The 26,386-nt window shown below is 40.6% G+C and overlaps 2 protein-coding genes and 1 long non-coding RNA gene across 3 annotated transcripts; 1 reads left to right on the forward strand and 2 right to left on the reverse strand.

Moving 5' to 3' along the window:
• Positions 1–3,164: 3,164 nt before the first annotated feature.
• Positions 3,165–4,816, reverse strand: LOC110017521. The gene is made up of 2 exons (XR_002292943.2): positions 4,486–4,816; positions 3,165–4,039 (listed from the first exon to the last, which is right to left on the reverse strand). It is a non-coding gene; the product is annotated as an uncharacterized LOC110017521 (long non-coding RNA).
• Positions 4,817–9,855: 5,039 nt separating this feature from the next.
• On the forward strand, positions 9,856–12,501 carry LOC101162798 (MARCKS-related protein-like). The gene is made up of 2 exons (XM_004082398.4): positions 9,856–10,167; positions 11,130–12,501. Exons 1-2 carry the CDS (start codon positions 10,081–10,083, stop codon positions 11,649–11,651), a joined length of 609 nt encoding a protein of 202 aa, XP_004082446.1. The 5' UTR covers positions 9,856–10,080; the 3' UTR covers positions 11,652–12,501.
• Positions 12,502–13,313: 812 nt separating this feature from the next.
• Positions 13,314–23,075, reverse strand: LOC101163044 (gap junction beta-4 protein). Its single transcript, XM_004082399.4, has 4 exons — positions 22,732–23,075; positions 18,205–18,377; positions 15,674–15,975; positions 13,314–15,596 (listed from the first exon to the last, which is right to left on the reverse strand). The coding sequence occupies exons 1-4, from the start codon at positions 22,937–22,939 to the stop codon at positions 15,257–15,259; spliced, it is 1,023 nt and encodes a 340-aa protein (XP_004082447.2). The 5' UTR covers positions 22,940–23,075; the 3' UTR covers positions 13,314–15,256.
• Between the last annotated feature and the right edge of the window lie 3,311 nt (positions 23,076–26,386).

Genomic DNA, 26,386 nt, shown 5'->3' on the forward strand with positions numbered 1-26,386 from the left:
TTGGGAGTTGGGTCATCTAGACCCACTAGACAGTGCGCTGAACCTTTTTTCTTCAATGATCTGTGATCTTCACTGGTTTCCATGGATTACATGAAATCTTTCCACCTTTATCCACCTTTGTCATGGTAGGGAGAACACATCAATGTAAGACTGGGGACATAGGATAGCACAAGGGCTACTAGAGTTTTTGGTGCACACTTAAACCACTTCTTTCTGAGATTGTTTCATATTGGGATGGTCGTGTGGTCTCAGTTAAAAGACCTGGAGAACACTGTCATTTTTCACACCTTTGTTTGGTTTGCTTTCTTGCACAAGCAGACCAAACCACCAAAAAGAAATCCTGCATTTCTGACAGCTACTCTTTGGGGGGCAGATGAGGGCTGACCAAGAAGTAAGAAAATATGCACAAAAAAGAGAAACTGTTCCCCAAATCCTTTATTAATAAACTCATCCTAGACTAATTGATATTTTATTTTCAAACAAAAAATCAAATAAACACAACAAACAGGAAATTATAAAGTACTTGAAAGAGGAGTGGATAGAAGAAAATCTCTCATTTTTAAACCTTAAACATGTTTCATTATTCATATAAACAATTAAATATACCTATAGAACTATAGGTATATATACTCTACCTATATGACTGTATATATCTATACTCTACCTATATAACTATATAGGTATATATATTTACATATATACCTATATATATATATATATAGGTATTTATATATATATATAGGTATTTATATATATATATACCATTTTTGTTGCACTGGTATTGTTAGGTGGGACTGTGAGGGGCTGTAAGCTAGTGCAAAATGTCAAAGCTGTGTTAATCTTGTGAATCTTGCTCCAGGCCTTTTTTTCACAGCACTATTGCGATAAATTAAAGACCATAAATATTAATCTCTCCTTCATTGTGCAATTTTTGAATGGTTGGCACTTTTCTTAGAGGATGCCATCAATATGTCACAAACCAAAGTTTAAAATGTCTAGTTGACAACATTAGTTGGTTTGTCTTATCTGCTAAAATTTACCTTGTAATCTCTCTACAAGCTCACTGTGACCGCCGCTTCAGTACGACTGTGAGTGTGAAAGATGAAGAGCCCGGCTGCAATGTGATGTGGGAGGGCTGAAGAGGGAAAGCAAGCTGGAATAATGGTGAGTGAGATGATGGCACACTGACCCACTAACGCTGCAGTAGCACTGCCTGTGGGGAAGAAGCACTCTTTTTACCCCTATCTGACACACATCCACACACACTCAAACAACGACTTTACCCGGAGCTTCCCCCTCTGCCGCACTTTCTGCCCCCTAACCGCCGCTTCTCCCTCTCCTCGTAATTGTCTCCAGCATCTGTTTCATCTCTCACTACCTTCGTACCTGGCCTGCATGTTATGACAACAGACAAAAACATGGAACTGCTGGCTGGCACGAGCCTCAATGTCTGCGAAAAACACCTAGTGAAGATGCCACCGAGAGGAAATTATTTGTGGTGAGGAAGTGAAAATAGAGTTTGACGTAACGGCGGTGAGAGCAAAGGTTAGGAAGAAGCGTTCCCTCGTGGTCACAGGGCGCTTCAGAGTTTTGGATGCATCGATCAGACAGTTAAATTTATTTCCGATAAACAAAACTGAGATAATGAGACAAACAAAAACAACACAACAGCCACATCCTCTTCCACCCTTTTGACTGGATTCCCACCAAAATAATACAGAGCCCAGAGATGCTAAGAAGCAGCAGTTGCCATGGTAACTGACTCCATGATATGTCTGCCTTTTTTTTTTACTGAAACACATGGGTGTGTGCATCTTAGAGGGGGTTGTGACATGTCTGCCACCTCAGAAGAGAAAATCGAGGGTACAGGGGGGAAATCAGCTCCATTCCATATGACTGTTGTTGTTTTTGACTCCAATTTCCAAAGACATTGTTCAGGAGCTCCCCTGTGATGCAACCGCCGTCTTTTTTATGTTTTCTTTTTTTGTTTTTTGTTAATGAGGTGAATCAAACATACAACCCTGCCTGAGTGCTGTTTGAATCCCTTCATCCTTCTCCTCTCCTTCTCCTCTGCTGGGATCCTTTGGTCAAAAGCAGAGATCATTCTCTCAGACAAGATGGCTGCCATGTGGTTGCCGACTGGTGAGGCCCTTTTTTGCAGTCAATAAGCCAGTTGATCGAATGAATTAGCAACACAAAGGGTTTTCTTCAAGGTCCATGCAGCCCCACTCTTGCCAGTGAAGAGGCCTCTGCACCTGATTCTCCCAGTAATTAGGTGCTTGGCAATGCTAATGTAGCGTTTAGACTCAACTAGAGCAGACGTATAAAATTAGATTTACATCTCAGTATACAAACAACGCGGCTTTTAAGCAGTGCTTCATTTGCATTTGAGATACTTTGAAGTACTTGGCTTCTTTTTGCAGCTTAGCTCTTTTGTTCACCAGTGTTTTTTCTTTCTTTTTTTTTTTTTTAGTGCCGCCTTTTTTTTTTAAACTTCAACATTGGCAAAAACCTTTAAAATAGGAGTCACAAACATTCACAGTAACGTTTTTGCACAGATGTATACACACATTAGAACAAATGACAGTTGGGATCTGACATGATTTTTGTACTGATTGTTTCAAGTAAACCAGGCATGTCCAAAATCTGGTCCATATGGGCCAAGTGTGGCCCCCATTTAAATATCCACTGGTCTGCAAGCAACAAAAAAATAAATGCAATGCAGCCTCCAACTCTTTCTTTAAACTGTGTGTTTGATTTCTTGATTGTGGTTGGCTAAATGTCATAATCTGTTGTAAACCTTTAGCAATACTGTTTTGTACCCCTTCTGTCTGACATTTTTTAGCTCATTCCTAAAATATCAACCGTAGACAAATAAATAGGTTGACAGTGAGGGTCACTGGTTCATGGACAAGTAGAGATTGGCATATATTTTGTATCTTCCAAAGGACTGCGGCTGTTTTCTAGGACTTTAATATTAAGAGAAACTACCAGAAATCATGAGCTAACTATGACATCTGGGATTTATTTTGGTCATGTCCCTTTTTCACTACTCTTTGGTCTAAAGTTTGTAATTTCATTTCCGCCCACATTGACCCACTGTACTTAAACTATGTTATGTTTGGCCTCACCTACGGTCCATCTCATAAAAAAGAACAATTATACATCATTAACCTTTTATTGTTTTTATGGAAGTGGCACATTCATAAATCCTACAAATCCTACCCCTCATTTTTCTATCTTAATCAATGAGATCAAACAATACATGAACACAATAAGAAACTCTGACAATAAGAAAGCCATTAAATTATTCGATCTGTGCGTCAGTTTCAACGTATTTGTGTAAAATGTAATAATAACCCCCCTGTTTGTTCCTTTCTTGTTGCTGTTTTGCATTGTTGTGCATTGAATTGTTACATTTAATAAAGTCTAAAAAACTATGACAGCTGGGAATAAGCAATGATTGGATATTGATTTTGGTAGATGCTTTTGTTTTGTTTTTTCCATGTGTAAATGAGAAGTATGCTATTGCAATAAAATGTTCATTAACCTCTTAAGACCTGGCTTTTCCACGTGGACATCACGTTTTGGGATACATTACCACAGTAGTTGATACTGCTTAACTGGAGCCCTGTAACTATAAAATAATAAATGCTTATCAAACTGGAGTTCAGGTCTGAATAGGTTAAACCGTTTATTTGCATTTAATGTTGTTTAAAAGTGGTCAAAGAATGCAGGTCAAATTTGGCCCTCAAACATTTTCACCCCACTAAAACTGACCCTTTTTGCAAAAAGTTTGAATACTCCTGAGGTACACTTTTAGGGAGACTGAATGGACCTGCTTGGTCGTGAATGTCCGCCATCCCTGCAGGAGAAGTACCCACTCAGCTTCATCTGGCAGGATTGATTTACACCAGATTTGTTGGTTTGGACAGTCCATTTTTTTGGCAGGGGTGAAAAGACAGACTTTTGACCCGTCCAGGATGTCCCCTGCCTTTGCCTACGAGTGGCCTGGATAGGCTCCAGCAGCCCAGAGACCCTGAAAGGGAAAAAATGGTTTAGATGATGAATGAATGAATGAATGAATGATCAGGGATTTATATTTCAAGCTTATTGTTAGCGATAGAAACTCTCCAGAAAATCTGTAGATTATGACCGGATTGTGACATTTTACAGCCGAAAAGCAAATTCAGCACTAGTTTGAACAAGAAGCAGACAAAAACAGGTTAAAAAAAGTTTGGGAGACATAAACAGATTCATACTTAATAACTTCCTAAAGAACCATTTAAAATTGACATCAAGTGTCTCTATCTGTGTGTTTTAATGCAAACAATTCCTTAAAAAGGCATTTTAAAGGAAAATAAATGTTTTCACCGTTTTTATGAGAATCAAACAGACGCTTATTAAATGTGTTCTTTTTTTGAGTGTCCTATTGGCTTTTTCTAAGTTTCAAAGGTCAGAAAAACCTGATCAGGACATCCTTACTTTATTTCTGTGATGTATTTTGGGGATTAGCAGGACTTCCTGCTCTTCCTCTTGTTTTTTTTCCTCGTCTTGGTCGGACAATATCATCCAGGATTGAGGGGCGGATGGATTGCATTGTCATTCCAGGCAGTTTGGTCCACTTCTGTCCTTGGTTTGCCTCTGAAAAAGAAAACCAAGCCAGACGAAGATGTGAAAATGATCAACATTCGCTGCACATATGACGCCAGCACGGAAGACTATCCCAGATCCCAGTGTGAAAGCAGCCTAATTCTCTAGCAGTCCTCTTCTCTTTTTTTCTCTTCTTTTCTGCTTGTGATGCTCATCGGTTGGCTTGCTAGGACTGAGACAATGGGGGCTTTTTAGTGAGGGTATGAGAGCTCATCCTGTGTCAGGGCATGAAAAATGGGCAACTGCACAAATGGGAGCATTGAGTGAGGGACGGAGCGAGAAGAGGACAAGAAACGCCATGTTTAACAGCAATAAGCATGCAGGTCAAGGCCAGAGGAAGTTTCCCAGCCTTTTTAATTTATTTCCCAAGAAAATCTGGACTTGTCATCTTCACAATGTGTGGTTTCTTACTGTGTGTGTGCTGCATGACAAATTAGCAGTATTTTAATATCAGCATTCACTGCATGATCTGCGTTCTGTGTGAAGCTCATTTATAGTTTGGACCAAAGTTTTTCAGTGCGGCGTCTGAGAATTTTTAAACTGGAAACAGCTTATCTTTGTCTCTTCCTGTGCGTACCAGGACAGACTAAAGCACGAATTCTTTGAGTTCTTCAGATTAGACAACAAAATTTATACTTGTCAGATTTTTGTGGGTGTGAAACTGGGAACAATTGCTGGTTAGCCGAGGGCTGCTAGAGGTCGCAGAAATTTGGGTGAAACATTCTTAAGATGTCTTGAAAATGTCAAAACATTTCCAGAAGCAGCAGATTCTCTTTAGGAGGTTCATAAAAATGAAAGAATGTGATCTCTAAACACTCTTCATATGTGTCTTTAACTTGTCTCAAATCTGTCCTAAAATGTTTCCAGTTTAACTTCCACAAGTCAAAAATTCACTAAATTGTGACTAATTTAAAAAATAGAATGAAAACATACATTTTTTTGTTACAGATCCTGTTGTCAGGTGAATTTTAGCCAATCGTTGCTGGGAGTTTTTTTGGACTTTAAGATAATATCAATTGATTGTGATCAATTGAGTGTAATGTCCTGCGATTTCACATTAAATAACCATAGCAGTTTGGTAATTCCTTGGTCACAACTGCCCTTACGGGTGGATATGAGCTGTTTGTGGGTAAAAAATGGGAAAATCTGTATATGGGACACGCACACACTTTTAAGATTGTAGACAACTTGGTGAGCAAAAATGATTTACTGCTAGGGGGTTGCAACAATGAATGTACAACACGTAAGGCTAAGTAAAGGTGAAGTAGGTGAAACACACATATGGATTTATACTATTATTTTTACACCCCCTCCTCGAACCCTGTGCACTAAGCAGGGAGCGGGTGGTCAGTAAAGAGTCAGTGCGTGCCCCTTACTAATGACTAGACTGCTGTGTAAAGGCCACCGTACGACATCACACGTGTGCCTCAAGTGCTTGCAACTTACATTAACTTCACAAATACTTTGTGATACATTTACCACACTCACAACAATGATAGGTTGCATTTTCATGCTGTCCCCTGAGGTGGCGGTAAAAAACCTCAATGACCAGAGGCGCCCAGGTCTCCCTGGTAAAATGCAGCCGCACCTGTTTGCGACCCTCCACGAACCCGGACAACCCAAAAACCTGCAGCACACGTAGAGGTCAACCCCGATAGCAGCATGGTGTGGTGTGCCCCAGGGTCTAGGCTTGACAAAAGAACAATAAAAATCTGATTATTAGTATCACAAAAAAGATCAATTGTTTTAGCAAATTATTATTTTTTTCATTTTATTTTTTTAGCAGCTTAATGCAGCTTCTATCCTAGAATATAAATGGCATGCATTTGCAGAGATAAAACCTTCAACACTTGACATGTTACTATAAATAAAAGCCCAACATATTGGATGTAAGGAAATCATTTACTTAAGAAATGAAACTTAAGAAAAGATGTTCTACTTCATCTCTAACTTTATCTACATTGTGGCCAGAAATAATAACAAAAAGAGTCCAATATCATTTGAATATATGACAAAAAAGATTACAGATGGCTTCAAAGTGTCTCGATGGGAATACTATCTGGTTTTCCATTCGTACACATAGCAGTTAGAATGTTTCATGAAGACTTTATCATCTGTTTCCAAATGCCAGAGTCATGCTTTTATTGTGAAGCTTGGCATTAGCCTGTAACAACATGCTGATTATGGTGACTGACCACACCTGATAGAATTTAGTGATTTCGCTAAAATGATTTACACCCAAAACCCTAAAATGTTTTGTCTGTATTGTTTTTTTTTTTGTCATCCAAACTACAATATCCAGATGTGTTTATCTGCTTTCTTTACTTTAAAGTCTCACCTGTCTGGACTTTAATGGGAATCTGCTGACTTTACCTTCAGCTACAACTCAACAGTGGGTGCTTTTTTTTCTTTTTATTTGAAGTGAGCTATAAGGAAGTGGAGGTGTTTTGGCTAGAGTGGGCTATAAAGAGATATGGAGGTACTCCTCATGGGCGTGTAAGACGTTGAGCTCATTTTTTACTCAAAAGAGAAGACGGCTTTGATTTTGACCTCATTCTGCTCATGAGAGTTCACATATTTCCATTTCTACAGGAGAGTAAGACTCATTTAACTGCACTGAACTAAGTTAGGAAGAACCCGAAAGTACTTTGATTAGACTTTTACAGTTTGGGGTTTGCTAAAAATCTAAAACTGTAAACATTAAATACTGAAAAATCAAAGTGTTTATAGATTAAAGTATTATAACCTGCTGCAGTTTCACCATTACTTTGAATTGGCTTCATAATTTTGATTCTTAACTGCATTAAAGGGCATATGGGACACGCAAATGCATTAAAGGGCACATGCAAATGCAACCAGAGCCTCTTCTGTGAGGCTTTCCATGAATCTGGCCAAAACTGAAGATTTGACAATTCTTTTTTTTTTTTTTTTTTAGTTTTGTCATCATTTATCTGACGAGAATTAGACCTAGAAAGACAGAGCAAGTTTGAATTGCTGCTCTTCTGGTTCGTCTCTACTTAGATAGTATTTGCCCAGCTACACAAGAGTTTGTTGTTGAGAAACTGAAGGATTCTCCTTTGGTTGGAGCCAGAAGTGAGTCATTTTATGGCTGACATCACACCCACTCAGTCCAGGTCTGATATACAGTCAATGGGATCACTGAACCCTTTACTATCAGGCTGCTGCTCTGTCATTCATTCACACAGACCACAGTGAGACAGGACTGTGTTGAAATGTTGTTCATATACTTTTTTACAACTAAAGGATGACAAGTGAACAGATTGGCCACACCTCTGTTTTAGCACAGTTTTAGATTAAATTGTAAAATAAAAATGAAAGTTGAAATAGTTCACCCTTAGGACAGTTATTTTGGAAATGAAATCAATCCACGTGAGAAAAAAACTACCCTGAGCTGCAAAAAAATCTCATTTTGTTTTCTCATATGTGATGTTGGACTGTTTCCCACCTGAAGGAACTGGCAAAGGTTTCAATTTTTATATTTGTTTGAAAGACAGAAACACACTTAAACTCTGGACTTTAGGAACTTTATTCAATTCTTAGGTTGAATATTGATGACAAATAGCATTGGGCGGAACTTACATTGTTCATGGTTAACTTTGACATTTGCACTGAAGGGGGTGCGGCCTATTTTATAACAAGAAAACATCAATCATGCAAAGACTTAACGGAGAATTTTCCAACTGATGTCGGATTTGTTTCTATGCTGCCAACATAGAAACAACCACTTGTGGCCCTTTCTACGTAAAAAAAATACGACAGTCGAAATCAACTGAAATTTAAAATAAAATGAAACTAAATATTAGCAAAACTCTCTGCCGAATGGATTTACTTTGTTTGTTTGACAACGGATCTTATACCTGAGAAGCCTTCTCTTCGACTGACATGAGTGAACAGAAGAGCCTTGGCTGTGTCTCAGATCCAACCAGGAGGATCCTTTTTTTTCCACCAGACAAGCCCATCGGAGCCAGGAGTCAAACTAGGCGTCCCACATCAGAGAGCTGCGTGGAATTCCTCAGCATGAATGAGCGCTGCATGCTCTAGATTGCGAGATTGGGGCGTTTTAAACATGTCCTGCGCTTATCTGACTTAAGCTAGTCTGGGGGAATGCATAGACTTTAAGGTAGCTCCTTAGATGGGTTGGGAGGGTCAAATTTGAAGCCCTTTAGGCTTTGTTTCCCCCTGGGAGGGACATTCTTTGGGTGGCAGATGCATGCTTGACATAGCAGAACTGTGACATGTTTGTGTGATTGTGGGCTGGGAGATGCTGCAAATGCAGCCAAAGCGCCACTAATGGATGTGCGGAGGAATCCTCTGGATGAAGAAATCGTGAATTCACCGAATTTTTGTGTTAGCCAGGTGATGTGGACAGAGAATTTCAGGGATTAGTGAGGAAGGGAAAGAAGATGACTTTGGAGAAAGTTGGTGGAATGACCCAAATGCCAATCAGCTTGTCGCTCTTAACGAAAAGAGAAAAATCTGCTGAGTCACCACCGCCGCCGCCTCACTGGCTGATTCACAGGCTGTCTGGTGACAAAGCAACCCCAGTGTCTTCCCCAAATCTCCAGCCTGTTATGCAACAGTTTTGCTCTTGGAAAGACGGTCCTGTCATTCAAAATCCAAAGCTGGCCATTAAAATTCCTCCCTGCTCCTTGATGTACTGTTTTTTTCCAGCACCACAAAAACACATCTGTGGTTTTGTCTGAGGGAAAGAAACTGTTGCGCAAAGTGTGAAAAGGACACAGCAACAGAAAAAAATCTGCCTCAAAATGAAAAGAAAAGTATCTTCAGTGGTCATCTTCCTTTGTTTGTAGTCAAAAGAGACTGAACCTAAAGCGTTTATGTACTTTTACTGCTATTTTAATCCTTATATTATTCATTAAAGTTAAGTAATTGAGTTGCACTTACTGTAAAGCTGTTTTTAAAAGCTTTCTTTGTCGTTTTAAAGCAATTTTGCCATCATTTTTTTATTCCATTTGCACAGTTACAACAAGTTTTAACCGATAATTTGTGTTGGATGTCACTTTAATCAATTTACAATTGTAGATTTTTTTTATTTTTCGTACTTCTCACAGTGAGAAAAAAAGAACCATCCCCCTTTGCTAGTATCTCGATAAGCCCCGCCCATGGGAGGAGCCTTTGATCGATTTCGAGGCGCGGTTCAAAAACGCGCTCCTCTCCCTCACATCCTTCAATTTGAGCTCAGCCGTCGCGGGGAGCGCACTGAAAGGGGGGGTCCTGTCTTTACAAGCCTTTAAAGGTAGATCCTTCTGGATTTATTTTTTTCTTTAACTCAAGAATTTACCCATCCCAGACCTGGATTTTTAAACCTCCACAACTCTTCAAGGTTTTTCTTTTTTCCATTTTTATTTTTTGGGGGTTTATAAAAAACTTAAACAAAAAAACAAGATGGGATCCCAGTTGTCTAAGGGTGGAGTAGCTGCTGAAGGGAAAGCCGCCGCCGCCGACCCTACTGCTGCCAAAGCCAACGGCCAGGTGAGTGAGCTGGGGCCCCTGATGCGTGGGGGGCATCAGCGGGGAGCCACATGGCACCAACGCCCACCACCAGCGTGGGTGCCACGGCGGAATCCACTGCTGCTGCCTCCACAGATCTCCTTACACTAAATATTAATCTAAACATGAACTCTTAGTCGGAATCCGCCACCAGAGCAGCCACGGCTCGTCCCCGCTGCCTTTACGCGTCCACCCGCCTTTGTTCGTTCCGTCTGTTGGTCCCAAAGGGGCGATAATCCCGCACTTTTACGCACCAGACGCACCGATTTGGGTGCTTTCGTGCGTTTTCAGGCGCCTTTTCTGTCATGGGTTTGCCCGCGCGAGGCTTCAGCGTCGAACAAAGGATGCGGGGCGAGCGGTGCAAAGGATGCAAATGCGCTCTGCTGGAGGCGCAGTTTGCGGAGAAGCAAACAAAAGAGGCGCGAGAGCCTGCAGTCCTCGAAGCCTGCTGCTCACACCTGTAGTTTCTACGCCTCAAATAAAAGCTAAGAAGACACCAAACAGAAAGAAATATTGCCAAAAAATAAAACATACAAGAAACGAAGGTAATTTTTGTTTTTATGTGGTTTTATGTGTTTGTGCGCCCGCTTGCCATGACCCAGTTCTAAACTTCCCGATAATCGGAAGTCTCCAGAGCGTTTTTACAGACACTGAGCGTCGATTCTAGTGGTCCCGACATACAGAGCTGACTGGAGATGCTGGATGAGAGCAGAATCCAGGTTTCACGGAAATTCCTTTGTTCCCGAACCGCATTCTTGTTTAGTGGAGGTGAATCTCTACTGCCCCCGTGTGTCCGCCCTGCGTCATGACGCGTCAGCTGTTAGAAGAATGAATCCATACGAATAGGGAACGAGTTCAGATTTGCTTGGGGGGGAGGTCTGGAAAACGTTTTTTGTTTCTATTAGGGTAGTTTTAACCATGACCTCTTGACCTTTGCCCTGCAGGAGAACGGTCACGTCAAAACCAATGGAGACGTCTCTGCTAAGCCTGACGGGGAAGTGGCTGCCGATGGCAACGGGACCGCCGAGCCCACCAAGGACGGCGAAGCGAGCACCGGGGATGCGATCGAGCCCGCACCAGCCGCGGAGGGGGAGGCAGCCAAAGCAGAGGGCGAGGCTACCAAGGATGCCAAGAAGAAGAAGAAGTTCTCCCTGAAGAACTCTTTCAAGTTCAAAGGCATCTCGCTGAAGAAGAGCAAGAAGAGCAGCGAGGAGGGCAAGGAGGAGGCCACGTCCCCCACGACCGAGGACAAACCAGAGGAGAACGGCCACACGGCCAAGGAGACCAAAGAAGACACGCCGGCCGCAGAGGCTAAAGAGGGCGAGGCCGCAGCCGCCGCTCCAGAGGGAGAGACCAAGGCCGCAGAGGAGGCCCCACCGACAGAGGCCGCACCCGCCGAGGAGGCTTCCGCTCCCGCCGAGGGCTCAGCACCTGCAGCCTCTGAGGGTGAAGCCAACGCTGAGTGACTGCCCTCCCACTCCTCCACACCAGGACTGAATTTCCGAAATTAAAGTATATAAATATATATATGAGAGACTCGTGCCACGTTCTCAAAGTTTAAACAAAACAGAAGACGACAACGGATTTATCACATTTGCTGATTCAGCCGCCAGTTCACTGCCTTTTATTAGTTCTTCGACAGACAGGAACCTCACCGGGCCCTCTCATGACGTGTGTCGCCCCTCCCCCTCACGGTACACACGGGGACCTCCATGCGTAAAAAGATGGAATGCAGAGCGCACCAGGAGTACTGACTTATTCTTTCCCCTCCTCCCCGATCCACGAAGAGGCGTCCTCTTCAGCAGCAGCGTGGCAGCCCTATAACATTCTGTCTTTTCTCATTTTGTTGGGATCTACAAATCAGCACGGGACAGACCCATCTCCTCCACCGGAAATGACTGTTATATGGACACATGAATTTTTCAAATGAGCTTATTGATTTTTACATTTTACATTCCTTAAGTCTTTCCCCCCCGACCCCCAGTTTCAAGTATTTTGTCATGTATAGAAAAGTGGAAAAACTTGTGGAGGGGAGGTGGAAAAAGAGCTATGTCTTTGTGCATTTTGATTCTTTTTCTGGCTAAAACCACATTCAAGCTACTTGGAGTGTTGCAGTGTTCACATTTCAGAGTCTATGACACAGATTTGGGGGGTTTGGGGGTTGTGTACAAAATGTGAGCTTTTTATCTGCAAACTGTCTCTGTAAATATGTTTTGGCCAATATTTTTTGGTTCTCTTTATTTTGCTATCATTTGAAGATGTTAATGGTTTTATTGTAACTTTTAATAAGGATAAATAAATGTTTGATCCCCTCTGTGCGCCTCTCTGCTCTCTGCTTTCATTTGATTACAAGCCATATACTTCTCAAACAGGATAATTAACAAGAAAATATGAACAGAAGGGTCTATTATGAAGCAGTAATCTCGAAATGACGGTGCCGACACCCAGTTCCGTCTTTTTTCTTCATTGTCATTTGCTGGTCTTTGGCTCCCCCTGGCGGCCAGAATTAGTTAGAACTATTTTAATTTGTAATTTTTATCGCCCCGTTTTTATGTTTTGTTAGTAAGTTTATAATACATTCTCTAATTTTAATATTTTTTTCAATACAGTAATGTGTATTTAAATGTATATATATATATAAATTTTAATGCACATGGTGGTTTATTTTGTACTTGACCTGACCTGAATCTTAGCTGTTTGCTAAAGGGATTTTTAAAAAGTGCATCATTTGCTTTTCCTTTTTTTTCTACTTTTAGCATTTTAACATCAAAAGTTGAACTATGGGTCGGTTTAAATGTCCCAAACTTCATATAGTTTTCTTTTTCTATTAGGTAGGAACTTCATGAATTTTAAAAGCTAAAACTTTCATCCTGCCCTTACAATAAACTCAAATGAGGGACAGGACTCTTATGTCATTTTATAATTCCAAAATAATCTTAAATCCCATTTTTTGTTCTTTTTTAATGCTAAAATACTATTTTAGAAATGTGCTATTTCTGAAGTGTGTAGTTTGCTGTCTTTAGTACAATGAGTGATAAACCAGCAACTGCAGCGTGTGCTCCTGCAGGGACCTGACCTGACGAAACAAGGAAGTGCAGGTAAGGTCTTTTACAGAAGGAGAGAATGGCCTGCTTTGCCTTTTATTTTATTTTTTTGTTGCCTTTTTTCACGTTATAACAACATCTGCTTTGACAAGAAAACATTTTTTTTTTCTCTTGATTGCAGACCAAATCCACAGTCCTTTCAGCCTGTCCTTCTCATGCATCATTCTGTAACCATGGAGACGACCTGATCTCTCATCTGGTCACAGGCGAAATTGACAACAACTGCAGGATCACTAAACCTCCGCCACACGTGCAGCCGAGCCAGACTCCTCCTCAAACGACGATGGTCGCCTGAGTTAGACCACGACTCAAGTAATCAATCATTAATTCTTGGGTTGTTTGACATTTTCTCTGACAAACAGCTTTGGTTTGCTGTGGGTCGTAGAAACATTTCGGCAAAAAAATGTGTTTTCTTGTGATAATGAAATGTACTGTCTTGTTATCACCTCAAAAACTTGTTTTCTTGTGATAACCTAATAGTAGATGTTGGCATCACGAGAAAATGGGCAAAAGTTCTCTTCACGGAGAACTTCTAAATGAGGTGTGTCGGAGTCCCTCCACCTCGACCCAAGGCCTTCCTCCCACCGAGTGCAAACTTCCTTTTTTTTTGCTCCATAAAAACAGAAAAGAAAACTTTAAAAACTCAGTCTTTGTCACATCAGTCCTCATTTTCTTCTTCAGGAAACACTTTCAGATGGTCTTTTGTAAAGAACATTTTTGACATTTTATTTTATAGTTAGCTGAACAATAAAAAATTTAAAAAAACAAATCTCTTATTTTATTTTACAAGGAAGTGTTGGACATAATCATGACGTAAACCTGAAAGTAAAACCAATTTGATCCTGCAGCATCAAATTCACAGGTATAACTACAAGGCTAAAAGGTAAAACTACAGTAAAGTAAAATAACAACAATCTGCTCATTTACAGACTGGGAATAGGGGTAGATCGGGCCCTTCTGCTGTGATGGCCACCAAAGATGCAGCTGAATATGTTATGTCAGATGCTGAACTCCTCTCATCAGCTAACCAGGCAAAGAAAAGCAAAAACAAACCCTGAGTTTAAACTAAGCTTTGCTGCAGTCAGACGAAGTAGAAAATCCGTTTTCCTGGTTCTAGCATGAGGAAAAGTATCGAATATCCAATATTTTCCCATCTGGAGTCAGGAAAATGGATTGCACTTGATTCAAAAGGTGGTATATAGTAACCTAAAGAATGAGGGAAAAGTGAAAAGACTGAGCTGCTCAGGTCAAAGCATTTTCCAAGAAGACATTAGGGCAGCTTGTGCGACAGCTGCTCATTCAAACTGCATTGAAGGGACAGTTTGGCAGAGCAGCTGCCTGCTGGACAGAATGACAGGGTGTTAAAGACCCAAACAAAAGCTCTCATACACTTCTGTTGCTGCTTTTTAAGGACAACTCTGATATCTGAAGCTCCTTGACACAGACACCTTATTCTGTATCGTCAAAAAGTTAATGAAACTCAAAACCTGGAGTTGATCCTCTGAACAGAAAAAGGAGGAATGTAAGACTGGGGCTTTAATAGTGCAGCAGATACCAATCTATCCCTGCATCCAGGGCGTCTGGAGCTTATTCCAGCTGTCTGTGAGCCAGAAGTGGATTAATGGTGGTCAGCAGTCCATCACAGTATTGCAAGGATCAACCGGGCACGCTCACAACACCCTGGCGAAGCAGGTTGATGGCAAAAATGAAGAAAACGCAAGTGTGCATGGAGGAAAACATGTAAACTCTCATGCAGAAAGGTCTGGTTTCCATTTCTGGGGACAATCCTAATCAAGCTGTGCACAACTTTTACAAACCGCTGTAAAAAAACATATGAATGTTCATCTTTAACTTTGTTTCATTTCAGAAGTTCCAAATACTCCACACAGAAACAACCAAAAACTGTTTGTCCTTGCTCCTGTTGGCCAGCAGCCATCCCATCACACGGGGTGGAGATGCAGTGGATTCTATAGCACTGTGGTTTTGTGCCCCTCCTGGGTTTTTTCCCTCCTGATCAGACTCGTCTTACTCTCTGCCCGTGTCGGGTCTCTCTGAAACTGTGATCTGGGCAGGGAGAGGGGCGTGAGCTGGTGCTGCTCTGCAAACAGGATCCTGTCGTTCTCGTGCCGGACCTTTGCCACTTTGATGATACGCTTGCAGATGAGGTAGACCATCTCAAGGAGGCACATTAAGATGCAGACTGCGCTGGACACCACCATGAACAGCATGAAAATCTTCTTCTCTGTGGGACGGCTGATGAAGCAGTCAACTGTGTTGGGGCAGGGGTCCAGAGAACACTTGGACAACCTGTTAGAACAACAACAAAAGGATTTTAGCACTAATACGCTTTTTTAAAAATCTCCAACAATGTAGGATTTTATTACTTGGGTAGGTCATATCCGTGGTAGATCCGATACAGAATGTAGAGAAATGCGGCGTCAAATCCAGCTTTGAAGACCAAACTCAGCAGATACGTCCACCACAGGCCTCCTCGCTTCTTGCCAGGGTTGGCGTACAGGTGGGAGCCGTTGTGCTGCTCCACATATTTCTGGTTCTTGCCTTCACGGAATTTGACGTGAGCCATCACCATTAAGGATGGACAGGTGACGAAGATGAGTTGAAGCGCCCACAGTCGGATGTGGGAGATGGGGAAGATGAAGTCATAGCAGACGTTGGTACAGCCAGGCTGCAGGCAAAGAGACAGCCAACTCAAACTTTTTGAAAACTTTTCAGCAAACAGAACATTTGTTGCTTTCCTAGTGTAATTTCAAATAAAAGACAGATCTATCATTGTTTTCAAGGTGTGGCTGCAGAAACGGGTGATGTTGCTAACCTCACAAAGACCTCTAATGAGCAAACATGAATACAAAACAATGATGAATAACCGGTTCGGTGAGGTATCATGTCTTGTAAGTTTCACTTAAAATTTGCTTTAAACATTTGTCATTTACAGTAAAACACAAATTGTATAATTTTTGTTCACCAGCAGGGGGCAGTTCATCAAAAGGCTTCAAGAATTTGAGGAAATTATTCTCTGATCCCACTGAAGTTGACAGCATGAAAAATTAAAACATGTTTCAACCTTGAAAACAATTATAAATAAATAAATAAAAATAACAATAGTTTATAAAAATGTGGTCTGTTGTCTCAGATTTTTAATGTAGCTTCTGAACAAAGCAGAAGAAAATCTTCAAAATGCTGTCTCATTGGAAATCAAATGATTAACAATTATCAAACCAAAAGAAAATTACAACTATCAATATATAATGTTGACACACAAAAAAAACTACAACTAATAATCCAATAAACTCAGCTCTCACTATAGGCCTTTGATCTGTATTAACAGCACAGAGCAGGTGGAGAATATCTACAGAGGTGGAGGTTTGCAGTAAGTAAAAAGAAGAATGAAGATCAGGTGTGGCAAGACACAATATCTGTGTGTGAACGAGAACAACTCAAAGGGAACGGTGAGGTTTCAGGGAGCAGAGGTGAAAACGGTGTTTAGGGTCGGTCCAGAGAAACAGAGAGGGAGAGGTGGAGGTGAAGGTGAAGGGGCGTGTTCAAGCAGGTTGGAACAGGTGGAGGAAGGTTTCAGGTGTGATGCATGACAAAAAAGTATGAGCAAGAGTGAAAGGAAAGGTGTAGAAGGCTGTTGAGAGAGCAGCTATGTTGTTGGTTTAGAGACAGGAAGCAGAGATGAAGATGTTTTTGAGTTGGAAATGGTTTATTTCAAGCAATCAAGTAAGAATAATGCACAAAAACAATGCAATCATCAGTTATACATTCATGCAAAGACGTATCAAACTTAGGAGAATTAGACATAAAATTAAAGATTGCTTGAAAGGGAGTGGAAGGAAGCGAACTTATATATTCCCACCCCTGTTCACCCCTGTAACAATTACATGATTTATCATTATCCAGTTTATAACTTTTATCAGACAGAATTAAGAATCCTTGGGTATCAATAAACCACATGACAAAGATGAATTAATTAATAATTATGTCAAAAAAACTATTTTAGAAATCAACATGGCAATGAGGATCAGTTATCTAAAATATATGCAGATTATATTGATTAGAAAAATCAGGTACATCGTTGAAAAATAATACAGTTTGAAAAATCTTCATAGCACAAATTGATCAAGTATCAAAGGTTAAAATATGCGCAAATTAAGTCTTATTAGGAAAAATCATGAATCAATATTTTGAGCAAGAGAAGTACTATCATTAGAAATCATTCATTTTAACCATCTTCAATCATTGAGTAAGCATTATTTTTATCTTTATTTTCTTTTTAATTTTTTTTTTTTTTTATTATAAGGTACTGCTGTGAAATAAATAAAAATAAAATAAATGTTGAGGAGTGAAAAGGATGGAGAGAATCAAAGGAACAGATCTCGTTAGATGTTGGAGATACATCCAATGCAGCAGATTGAGAACAAAAATGACTGAAAAGGAGGATTGTGGATGTAGACAAGGAGGACACGAGGGTGGTTGGTGTTAGCAAGGAAGATGCAGAGGGTTGAGTAAAAATTCAGGTGGATGATCTGCCATGATGACCCCTAAAGGGAGCAGCTGAAAGGCAAATAAGAATCCTCCTAAAGCTGGTAAAAACGACATTTTCCATCAGTATTAGAATCAGTCTTTGTTCCAACTTGTGTAATGTACAGTGGAGCTTCCTGCAGGTATTACCGTCAACTATGCTGTTACACAAGAACAGCTGTGGAGCCTGTTTGTGGAGCTTTTTGTAACTAAGCTCACAAAAAAAGTCACCTCGCCTTGATTGGCTCAGAACTTCTGACCAAATAGGTACCACTTTAAGACGAACGTTAGTGGAGGAGTTTGAACCAAAACAACAGACAGCCGCTGATTATAAAGCCTCCTACAGATTGAATGAAGTGGTACGGGGTCGTACCTGTTTTGTGTTACACACAAAGTCCTTGCTCTCGTCTCCCCACACCCTCTGAGCGGCCACCACGAACACCAGGACGCGGAACACGAACACCATGGACAGCCAGATTCTCCCGAAGGCGGTGGAGTATTTGTTGACTCCACTCAGCAGGCTCTCCAGTCCAGACCAGTTCATCCCTGTTGAAGTGTTGAAGTAAAGACTTGGGGCTTAAAAAAATGAGTTAAAAACTGTAAAAGAAGAACTGTTGTATTATAGGTGAGAATCTTGTTAAAGTGGAAGTGTCCTGCGATAAATCTTGAGAAACCAGCACTAAAACTGCACCCGTTTAAAATCCTTTTCTAGGTTCTACCAACTTCTGTGAAAACTTGGTTGTAAATCTGGGCTAATTCCTGCAGAACTAGCACAGGCTAACAAGTGGTTCCTCTTACATGATGGTGACCCACCACCATGATCTCATAAATACCATCTTTCTGATGGAGATCCCAATTTTGACCAACTTTTATCCAAGCAAAGGATCAGAATACCTTGATAGTAGGGGTGTAATGATAAATGAATCCATTTCTATTCATACGATCCAACCAGATTGATCTGTCTGTGGCAAGTTGTTTATAGAATCAATCTAAACCATTATATAATAGTTTCAAAATGGAATAATTTGATTATTGGAAAATACCACTAGGATTGAGGCAAAGTAAGTTTATTTTTCTGTAACATAAAAAAAAACCTCTGAGTGCGATTACAGCGGACGACACGTGATGACAGCAGACAATGATCAAATCGTCATTCCAGTCCGAAGTGTGGAAACACTTTGAATTTAGCAAAGACATGTGACCATACTGTGTGGTAGAATGTTCTAATAATATTCTGTTTGGATGATTTTTATCTGGGAAAACAACATTGTTAAAATTGTTGTTAAAATGAATCGTTACTCCTCTCGCTTGCTGGGTTTTCAGATGGTTGCTTCAAAAGACTTAAATACAACATTTTTGAATTTTAAAACAGACAGTGCCAATACAGAAATGATATGAATAATAAAAACTAATAAAACCTATTAAGAGCATTAAGAGCAGTTCCTGAGACGCTTACTGATTCCACAGATTTCCTGTCTGTGGTCCAGATAATAAAATAAGCTGACAGCATTTCCAAATTTTGTACATTGATTTCTCATCATTTATTTTGTTGTGTTCTCTGTTTATTAATTGTGTGTTTTTGAATTGTATTGCATGAAGTGAACCAGGCAAATTGAAACACTTTGTGTTTGCATGAAAAGCCCTATTTAAATAAAGTTGATTGATAGTCATTTACCACACTGGAAGTTTACCAATCAATTTGATTTAGCTCAATCATACTACAAACTTTAAATCCAATAAAATAATTTACTTATTAGTTTTGTAGGGAAAATGTTTGTTGCCCGTGTAACAAAAGGAGTGCAGTCATGATAAGAAACTGTGATGAATGTATCAATGCATTTCCTTTATTTTGGTTTAATTTTGACCACAGCAGCTGTCAGTCGTGTGTTTTAATGCTAGGTTTTGTTCTTTTCAAACTTTATTAATTTGTATAGCGCCTTTCATTTTGGTTAAAAACACAAAGCGCTTGACATAAAAGCAGATAAAATAGTCCTAAAATATGAAAATGATTTAAAACAGAAAACACAGGACAATCACACACAGATGGGACCCCTCCCTCACCAGATTCTCACCAAAAAACTGAGATGCTGAAACTTTCTTTAGTTTTAATTTTATTTCTACCTTTGTCAAAACCAAAAATGGTATAATTAAGAAAAACACTTTTCCCTTTAATAAAAAATAGGATTACTAATAAGAAAAGGATTTTCCAGATTCTAAAAAAAAGTTGAACTCTGGGGAAAAAAGTAATTATAAATGTTCCAAAAGTGCAAACTTTCTTTACTCTAAGATCAACATTTTTGTGATTTACTCAGAAGTTTTCACAAATGTGATATGCAAGAGTTTGCTGCTAAGCTGGTTGTTTCTGGGTGAATTTGTGCAGACGTCATGGGTGAGTCATCCCACTGTTAGCTTCCTCTTAGACCAGCCCAGAGACTCTGATGGCTAAAACTGGCTGGGACGGTTTCTTTCCAAACGGCTCTTTTCTGTTACTCTACAATCTGAAAGCAAAAAAAATTAACTCTTTAAAGTTAATTTGTCTTCTTTCTTTGTCCTGAATCACCAACATAGAGCTTAATGAACATAAGCCTGCTTCCTAATAAGAAAAGATCTTCCCACGTGTGCGAAAGCAGGACAGAAAAAGTCCTCGGTCTACTATAAACAAACATCTTGTCATAATCTTCTCGCTGAATGTGGTTCTTGAGGCTGCATTACCAAGATTCTGCTCTAAGTATTTGTGATGTGAGCCTGGAACATTTCTCCTAAACCACAAAGTATAACTCACGGGATCTGTATACATTTTCCTGCCAGATTTTCAGTGTCCTTTCATAGAAATAGAAATGCTGAAATGCTTTACACTGAATTCGTTTTCACTCCATCACGCAACACAATCTTGTTATATAATGCATTTTCTCCCCTTTTTCTGTCAATATTTTTACTTTTGTTGCTTCAAGCTACAAAAAACATGACAAAGATTTATCTTTGAAAGTCTCTCTTATATTTAGTACCAAATGAGGTTTAATTTAGAGACAAATTCTTGTTTAAATGGTTTATAATTTTCCCTTTCAGTGTAAAATAAATGATAGAATTTATATTAATTTTCTCTGCAGACATGCATGTTTTCTGCTGCAGTGATGGATGGCTCATTGTCTAGACAAGACGTTGCTCCTCAATTACATAATCAAAGTGTGTGTTAGTTGTCTTTTTTTGTATTTAATCCTTTGCTCCTTTTTTTATTGTGAAGGTTTCCTCATCTGAAGTTCTCATAACTTTTTCTATCGTAATACTTGTGTGGTTTTTTTTTTCAATGTGCTGTTATTTAAGAAAAAGATAAATGATTGAAAAAGTCAAGATTTTATGCATTTTTTCTCTCCAGACTATCCTGTAGATCAGATATCTTTTTAAAAAGGCCCAAGCAGACAGACGGGGTGGCATGTCAACAACCAAGCTAGTCAACCAACTTTGACTTGAGTCAAAGTTGATTGTTAAAATTTGAGTCTCTTTCTGCTAAAAAAAAAGAAGTTAAGAATAATTCAGTTTTTATATCAACAGAAAAAAGAAACCAGTCAGATGTATCATGTTGATTGTGTAACAGATGCATTGCAGTGCATTCCTGAGCAACAGACACACCTAAAGTAACTTAACAGGGGGAATAAATCTCACCCAAAATGGTAACAAACATCAACTTGCTTATGTGTCGATTTCCTACGAGCTTTCTGTATTTGCGCTCTGGTTTCTCATCCATCCTCCTTGGGTTGGATTTTTTTACAGTGCTTAGTAAGAGACTAAACAGAGCTTTAACAGAAACATTTTGGGGGTCAATACCATGGTGACACCCAGAGAGTTGGAGTTCAGCACCCATCACCGAGTCTCAAAACAACAGGAGGACTTCCAGTTTAGGATCATTAGTTTTTTTGCTCCAACTGATTAGATTTTCCAAGGATGGGGGTGGGGGTCAGAACTGACCTATTGTGATCCTTAGAACTTGCACCCTGCTTTTTTTGAACCATTCGCATTCTTCTTTCCACTGATTTCCTTTAGTTAACCCTTGTGCTATCTTAGATGACCCCACCCCTAAATTGACGTGTTCTCCCTACCATGACAAAGGTGGATAAAGGTGGAAAGATTTCATGTAATCCATGGACACCAGTGAAGATCACAAATCATTGAAGAAAAAAGGTTCAGAGCACTGTCTAGTGGGTCTAGATGACCCAACTCCCAACGTTAAAGTGCCTAGGATAGCACAAGGGTTACATGTAGTCATCCGATCACAACCAAGGATATAAAACAAGCTGCTAGATCTGGAGAATCACAGTTTCCTATCTTTAGCGGAGAGTTAGAATGGTTGGAGGAAAGGATGGATGAGCATGTGGGAAATTCACAGCAAAGATAGATCTCAACTCAAACTTGTGCCTTGAAAAACGAGGGCAGTAAAGAGTTATCATTTTCAACCGCTGCCACAGGTTAAAAATGGTTTTGGTGAAGCCCCAATCTCAGTGGCTCCCCAGTTCTCTCCATGAAACAAACATCTTAGAAGATGGCTTCATGTTAGCACATGTTCATCACATCACAAAAATCAACACATAAAAGAATTGTGGTAAAGCCATCCGCAACATGTCTGTCCTTGACATGACTCTGAGGCAGAGAAACAGTTGCAGTTCAGACTGTTAACTTTAAATCTTGGGGGGGTTTCTGTTTTCTTTACAAATTTTATGTTTTTTTCTTTCATTCATCAGGCTTAGTAAGCTGCATCTGCGTTTTTGTGGTAACACTGGGTTGAAAAGGAATCTGCAACACAGCCTGCTGAAAGTTTAAACCACTCTGGCTTTACGAGTTCCAGCTCAAGTCCTGACTCTACAGCACACAGCCAGATTTCTGAAAACCAAAGAAATGAAAGCCTTACCTGAAGCTGAGTCCGTCTGAAAATCTATGTCTTGTAAACCAGATAGGAAGGGCAAAAATGACAGAAGTGTGACTAAGAGTAGGGAAGGAAAAAAGCTCCAGCTCTTTTCCCTTTCCGCTTGTCTCTCCCTACTTGTGCTTTGCTCAAAAAATCCAGCCAAACCTGCTGTGGCTGCGTCATGAAACACACGAAGCACACACTTAAACATAGAAGCCTAACATGTCTGATCTTGTCAGATTTTGGGCCAGCAGCTTCCAATAAACCAGGAAACCAAATGTCATGTAAATAGGAAAAGATGGTCAGGGATCCTAGTGAGGGGAAAAAGGGGGTGGGAAATGTATCCCTTAAGGGCAGAAGGAGAAAGGTTTTGTATGTGTGTGTGTTTGAACAATGTGGGTGGAGAAAAAGGGGAGAAGTGTGCCACACCCGTTGAGTGAGGCTACTAGTTTGCATGGAAAACTACAAAAACCTCAACTGGCTCCACAGTCTTAGTCACTTACTCAGGATTATTTTCAACTTTAACTTCAGTAGCAAACGAAAACATCACCCTGTGAATAAAAGATGAATCCAGACAGTCATTTCGGAGTAAAACTCATATATAGAAATATTTCAAGCGTATTTGCTTGATCAATGATAATTATGAAAATTGTAAAAAAAACTAAAAAGCTTCAAATCAAAAATATAGAACATTACTTCACATCAAAAAATTTAACACATTGAGAAACCAGAAAAAGTGTAGATACTATGGGAAGTCGCTCCTACTCAGTGATTTGCATAAAAACAGTCATTTTTTAAAAACAAAAGACAGTACATTAATCAAATTTTGTCTAAAACCCATACAATGCACACAAGTTTCCCCCCTCACACACACACCCACACATATACATACACCATGGTAAAACACAAGATGATTGACTAAAATGATGCAATGTAGAAATCTATAATAGGATAATGCAATACAGGATAATAATATCCTGTACAGTAAATCCTTGTTTTTCGTGGGGGTTACGTTCCAAAAGGAACCCGTGATAGGCAAAATCCGTGAGATTAGCCCCGCCCACCGCGACCCGGGTAATTGGATTAAACGGGAGAAAATTTAAAATGATCATGAAAAAAATACAAAGTACAGTCGGACAAATAGTGACTCAGGTGTATTTCACTGCTCTTCAGACTGAGCCGCTGCATCCTGACTCCGCTCTGCAGTGTTTTCTTCTTTTGAAGCCCGCGGTGCAGCTGTGTTTGTTCGGGAGCAGAACATAGTGATGGGCAGTTTTTGTCGCTCTTTTTTCTATGGGTTTGAGGGAAACTCGAAATTTCAAGATAATTTGCACGTACGTAATGTAATTTTAGCAAGCTGTTTTATGTATGTGTACATATTAAACTGTAACGGGAGTCACCTGTAGGTGTCTCTATACCCCTTGTTCAGAGGGTATAAAAAGGAAGTTGACGTGTGGTTGCTATGGTGCTAACTTCCTGTGAGAAAGCCGGTTAGCTCAGAAAGCAGCGCGAGTTGGCTCGAGCAAAGAGTGCGGATCACGGCAGAGGTAGATCCTGCTTTACTGGGGGTTTTAAAGACTGGGCGTGAGGTGTTGCGACGCACCAGTGTTGGAATACTGTGCCCTGCTGTCCTGTTTAAGTTTATGTTTTGTATATTGTTTGTCCACTCCTCACGGGGCTGTCTCAGCGTGATTGACTAATCAAGTGCAGAAGCGGACTATTTACCCTCTGTTCTGTTTGTCATTTTTGTTGGTCACTTCCCTTAGGTTTCACCCCGCATGTTATTTTGGTGGGTGCCGTATCGCCGAGTGCTGTGCATCACAGTTATATTCAATTTTTTTATTTTTTTATTGTTGTGCATGAACTGTGGTTTTTTTGTCTGCATGTTCCTGTGGTGTCATTGATACGGTCAACATTACCGTTACCGTTATTCTACTCATGACGGGGTTTTTGCATTAATAAATTTTCGTAACCTGCTTTGTGGTAGTTTTCCTTTTTTGGCCGACATAGGCAATTTATGTAGGTTAGAATGTTGGCCTGCCGTTTTTCGGGTTGACCTCCTGGGCTCACAAACTAGAGGCCTGTCAGCTTCTTCTGTGAGCTCCTGACCTTGAGGAGCTTGTATCTGAGGTGGTTTCTCCTCATCGTTTACATTCAATGAGTCATCCAAATGGAGCTCAGCACCATCATCAACACCTACGCCCCCCCTGTGCATGTTCCGGAACCTCCCCCTTCACTGAGGCTTCCCCCGCCGGCTTCCTCTCAGGGATGTTCCGTAGCTCTGCCCTGTAAACCTGTCGCAGAGGACCATCCTGACCTGCAGGGGCTACCGAATACACATCCCCCTGTGGAGATGGCCGGCGAACAATCTGATAGGGAGTTGGGTCCCAAAAGTCTTGGCTTTTATTCCTTCCTCTAACTCCATGATTCCTTGTGTACACCAAATCACCCTCCTCAAAATCTGGGGCCAGACACTGATCCTGCATTTTCAGGTCTCTTTGCGCCCTGGTGTTTTCCATCTTCTGCTGCACCGCTGCATAGGCCACAGCTAAGGAGCTCTGATGCTCTTCAAGCCATTCGTCTAAAGGAAGATCACGCTCCATTTCACTTCCCATCAAAAAGTGTACCGGCAACCTTGGTTCTCTGCCAAACATCAGGAAATATGGGGTCATACCAGTTGATTGACAGTTGTATTGTAGGCAAATGTAACTTGAGAAAGGTGGCGAGGCCATCTGCGTTTCTGCTCAGGTGGTAATGTTCGTAAAAGGTCATGCAGCGTGCGGTTAAAACGTTCACATTGGCCATTGCCTTGGGGATGGTAATGGGTTGTGCGGCTTTTGTCAATTTGATACAGTTTACAGAGTTGGTGCACCAAATTACTTTCAAAATTCCGCCCCTGACCGAATGAATGCGGGCTGGGGGACCAAACAGTTGAAACCAATGTTTCACCAATGCCTCTGCGACAGTACTAGCGCTTTCAACTTTTGTAGGGACCATTTGTGTACATTTTGAAAACACATCTGTCATCACCAAAACATTCTCCCTGCCATTAGTAGCCAGATCCAACACAGTAAAATCTATCGCCAGAACTTCATAAGGATCGAGAGGCTTTTAAAGAGCCCATAAAGGTCTTAACCTTTGGTTGTAATGCTTTTGACAATACGCACCTCTCACAGCTCCTACACCACTTCTCCACATCCGTATACATGTTTGGCCAATAATACCTCGACCGAATCAGCTGCAGAGTCCGTTCGGTACCCTGATGGCCATGATCATCATGTAGGGAGTGAAGAATGGATTCCTGCAAAGACTGAGGCAACACCAACTGATTAACTTCTCCCTGTCCATCTGAACTGTAAATGCAGCGGTAGAGCACTGACTCATGTTCCCGGAGACGCTTCCACTGCCTTATCAATTCCCTGGCCGGTTTACTTAACTCGTGCCTCTGTCTAGCATCTGGTATTTTACCCCTTTCCCAGTATTTCAAGAAGGGGCCAAGGACAGGGTATTTTCGTTGTAACGTGTAGAGGTCTGAAGGAGACAACCCAGGTAAGGTACTTATCTCAGCTTGCACACCTAAAACCCTCTCACTTCCCAAAGGCTCAGTTTCTGACAACTCCATCACTGGGTGCTGACGCGACAATGCATCGGCATTGGC

This window comes from Oryzias latipes, chromosome 22 (assembly GCF_002234675.1).
Source record: "Oryzias latipes chromosome 22, ASM223467v1".
Taxonomy (NCBI): Eukaryota; Metazoa; Chordata; class Actinopteri; order Beloniformes; family Adrianichthyidae; genus Oryzias; species Oryzias latipes.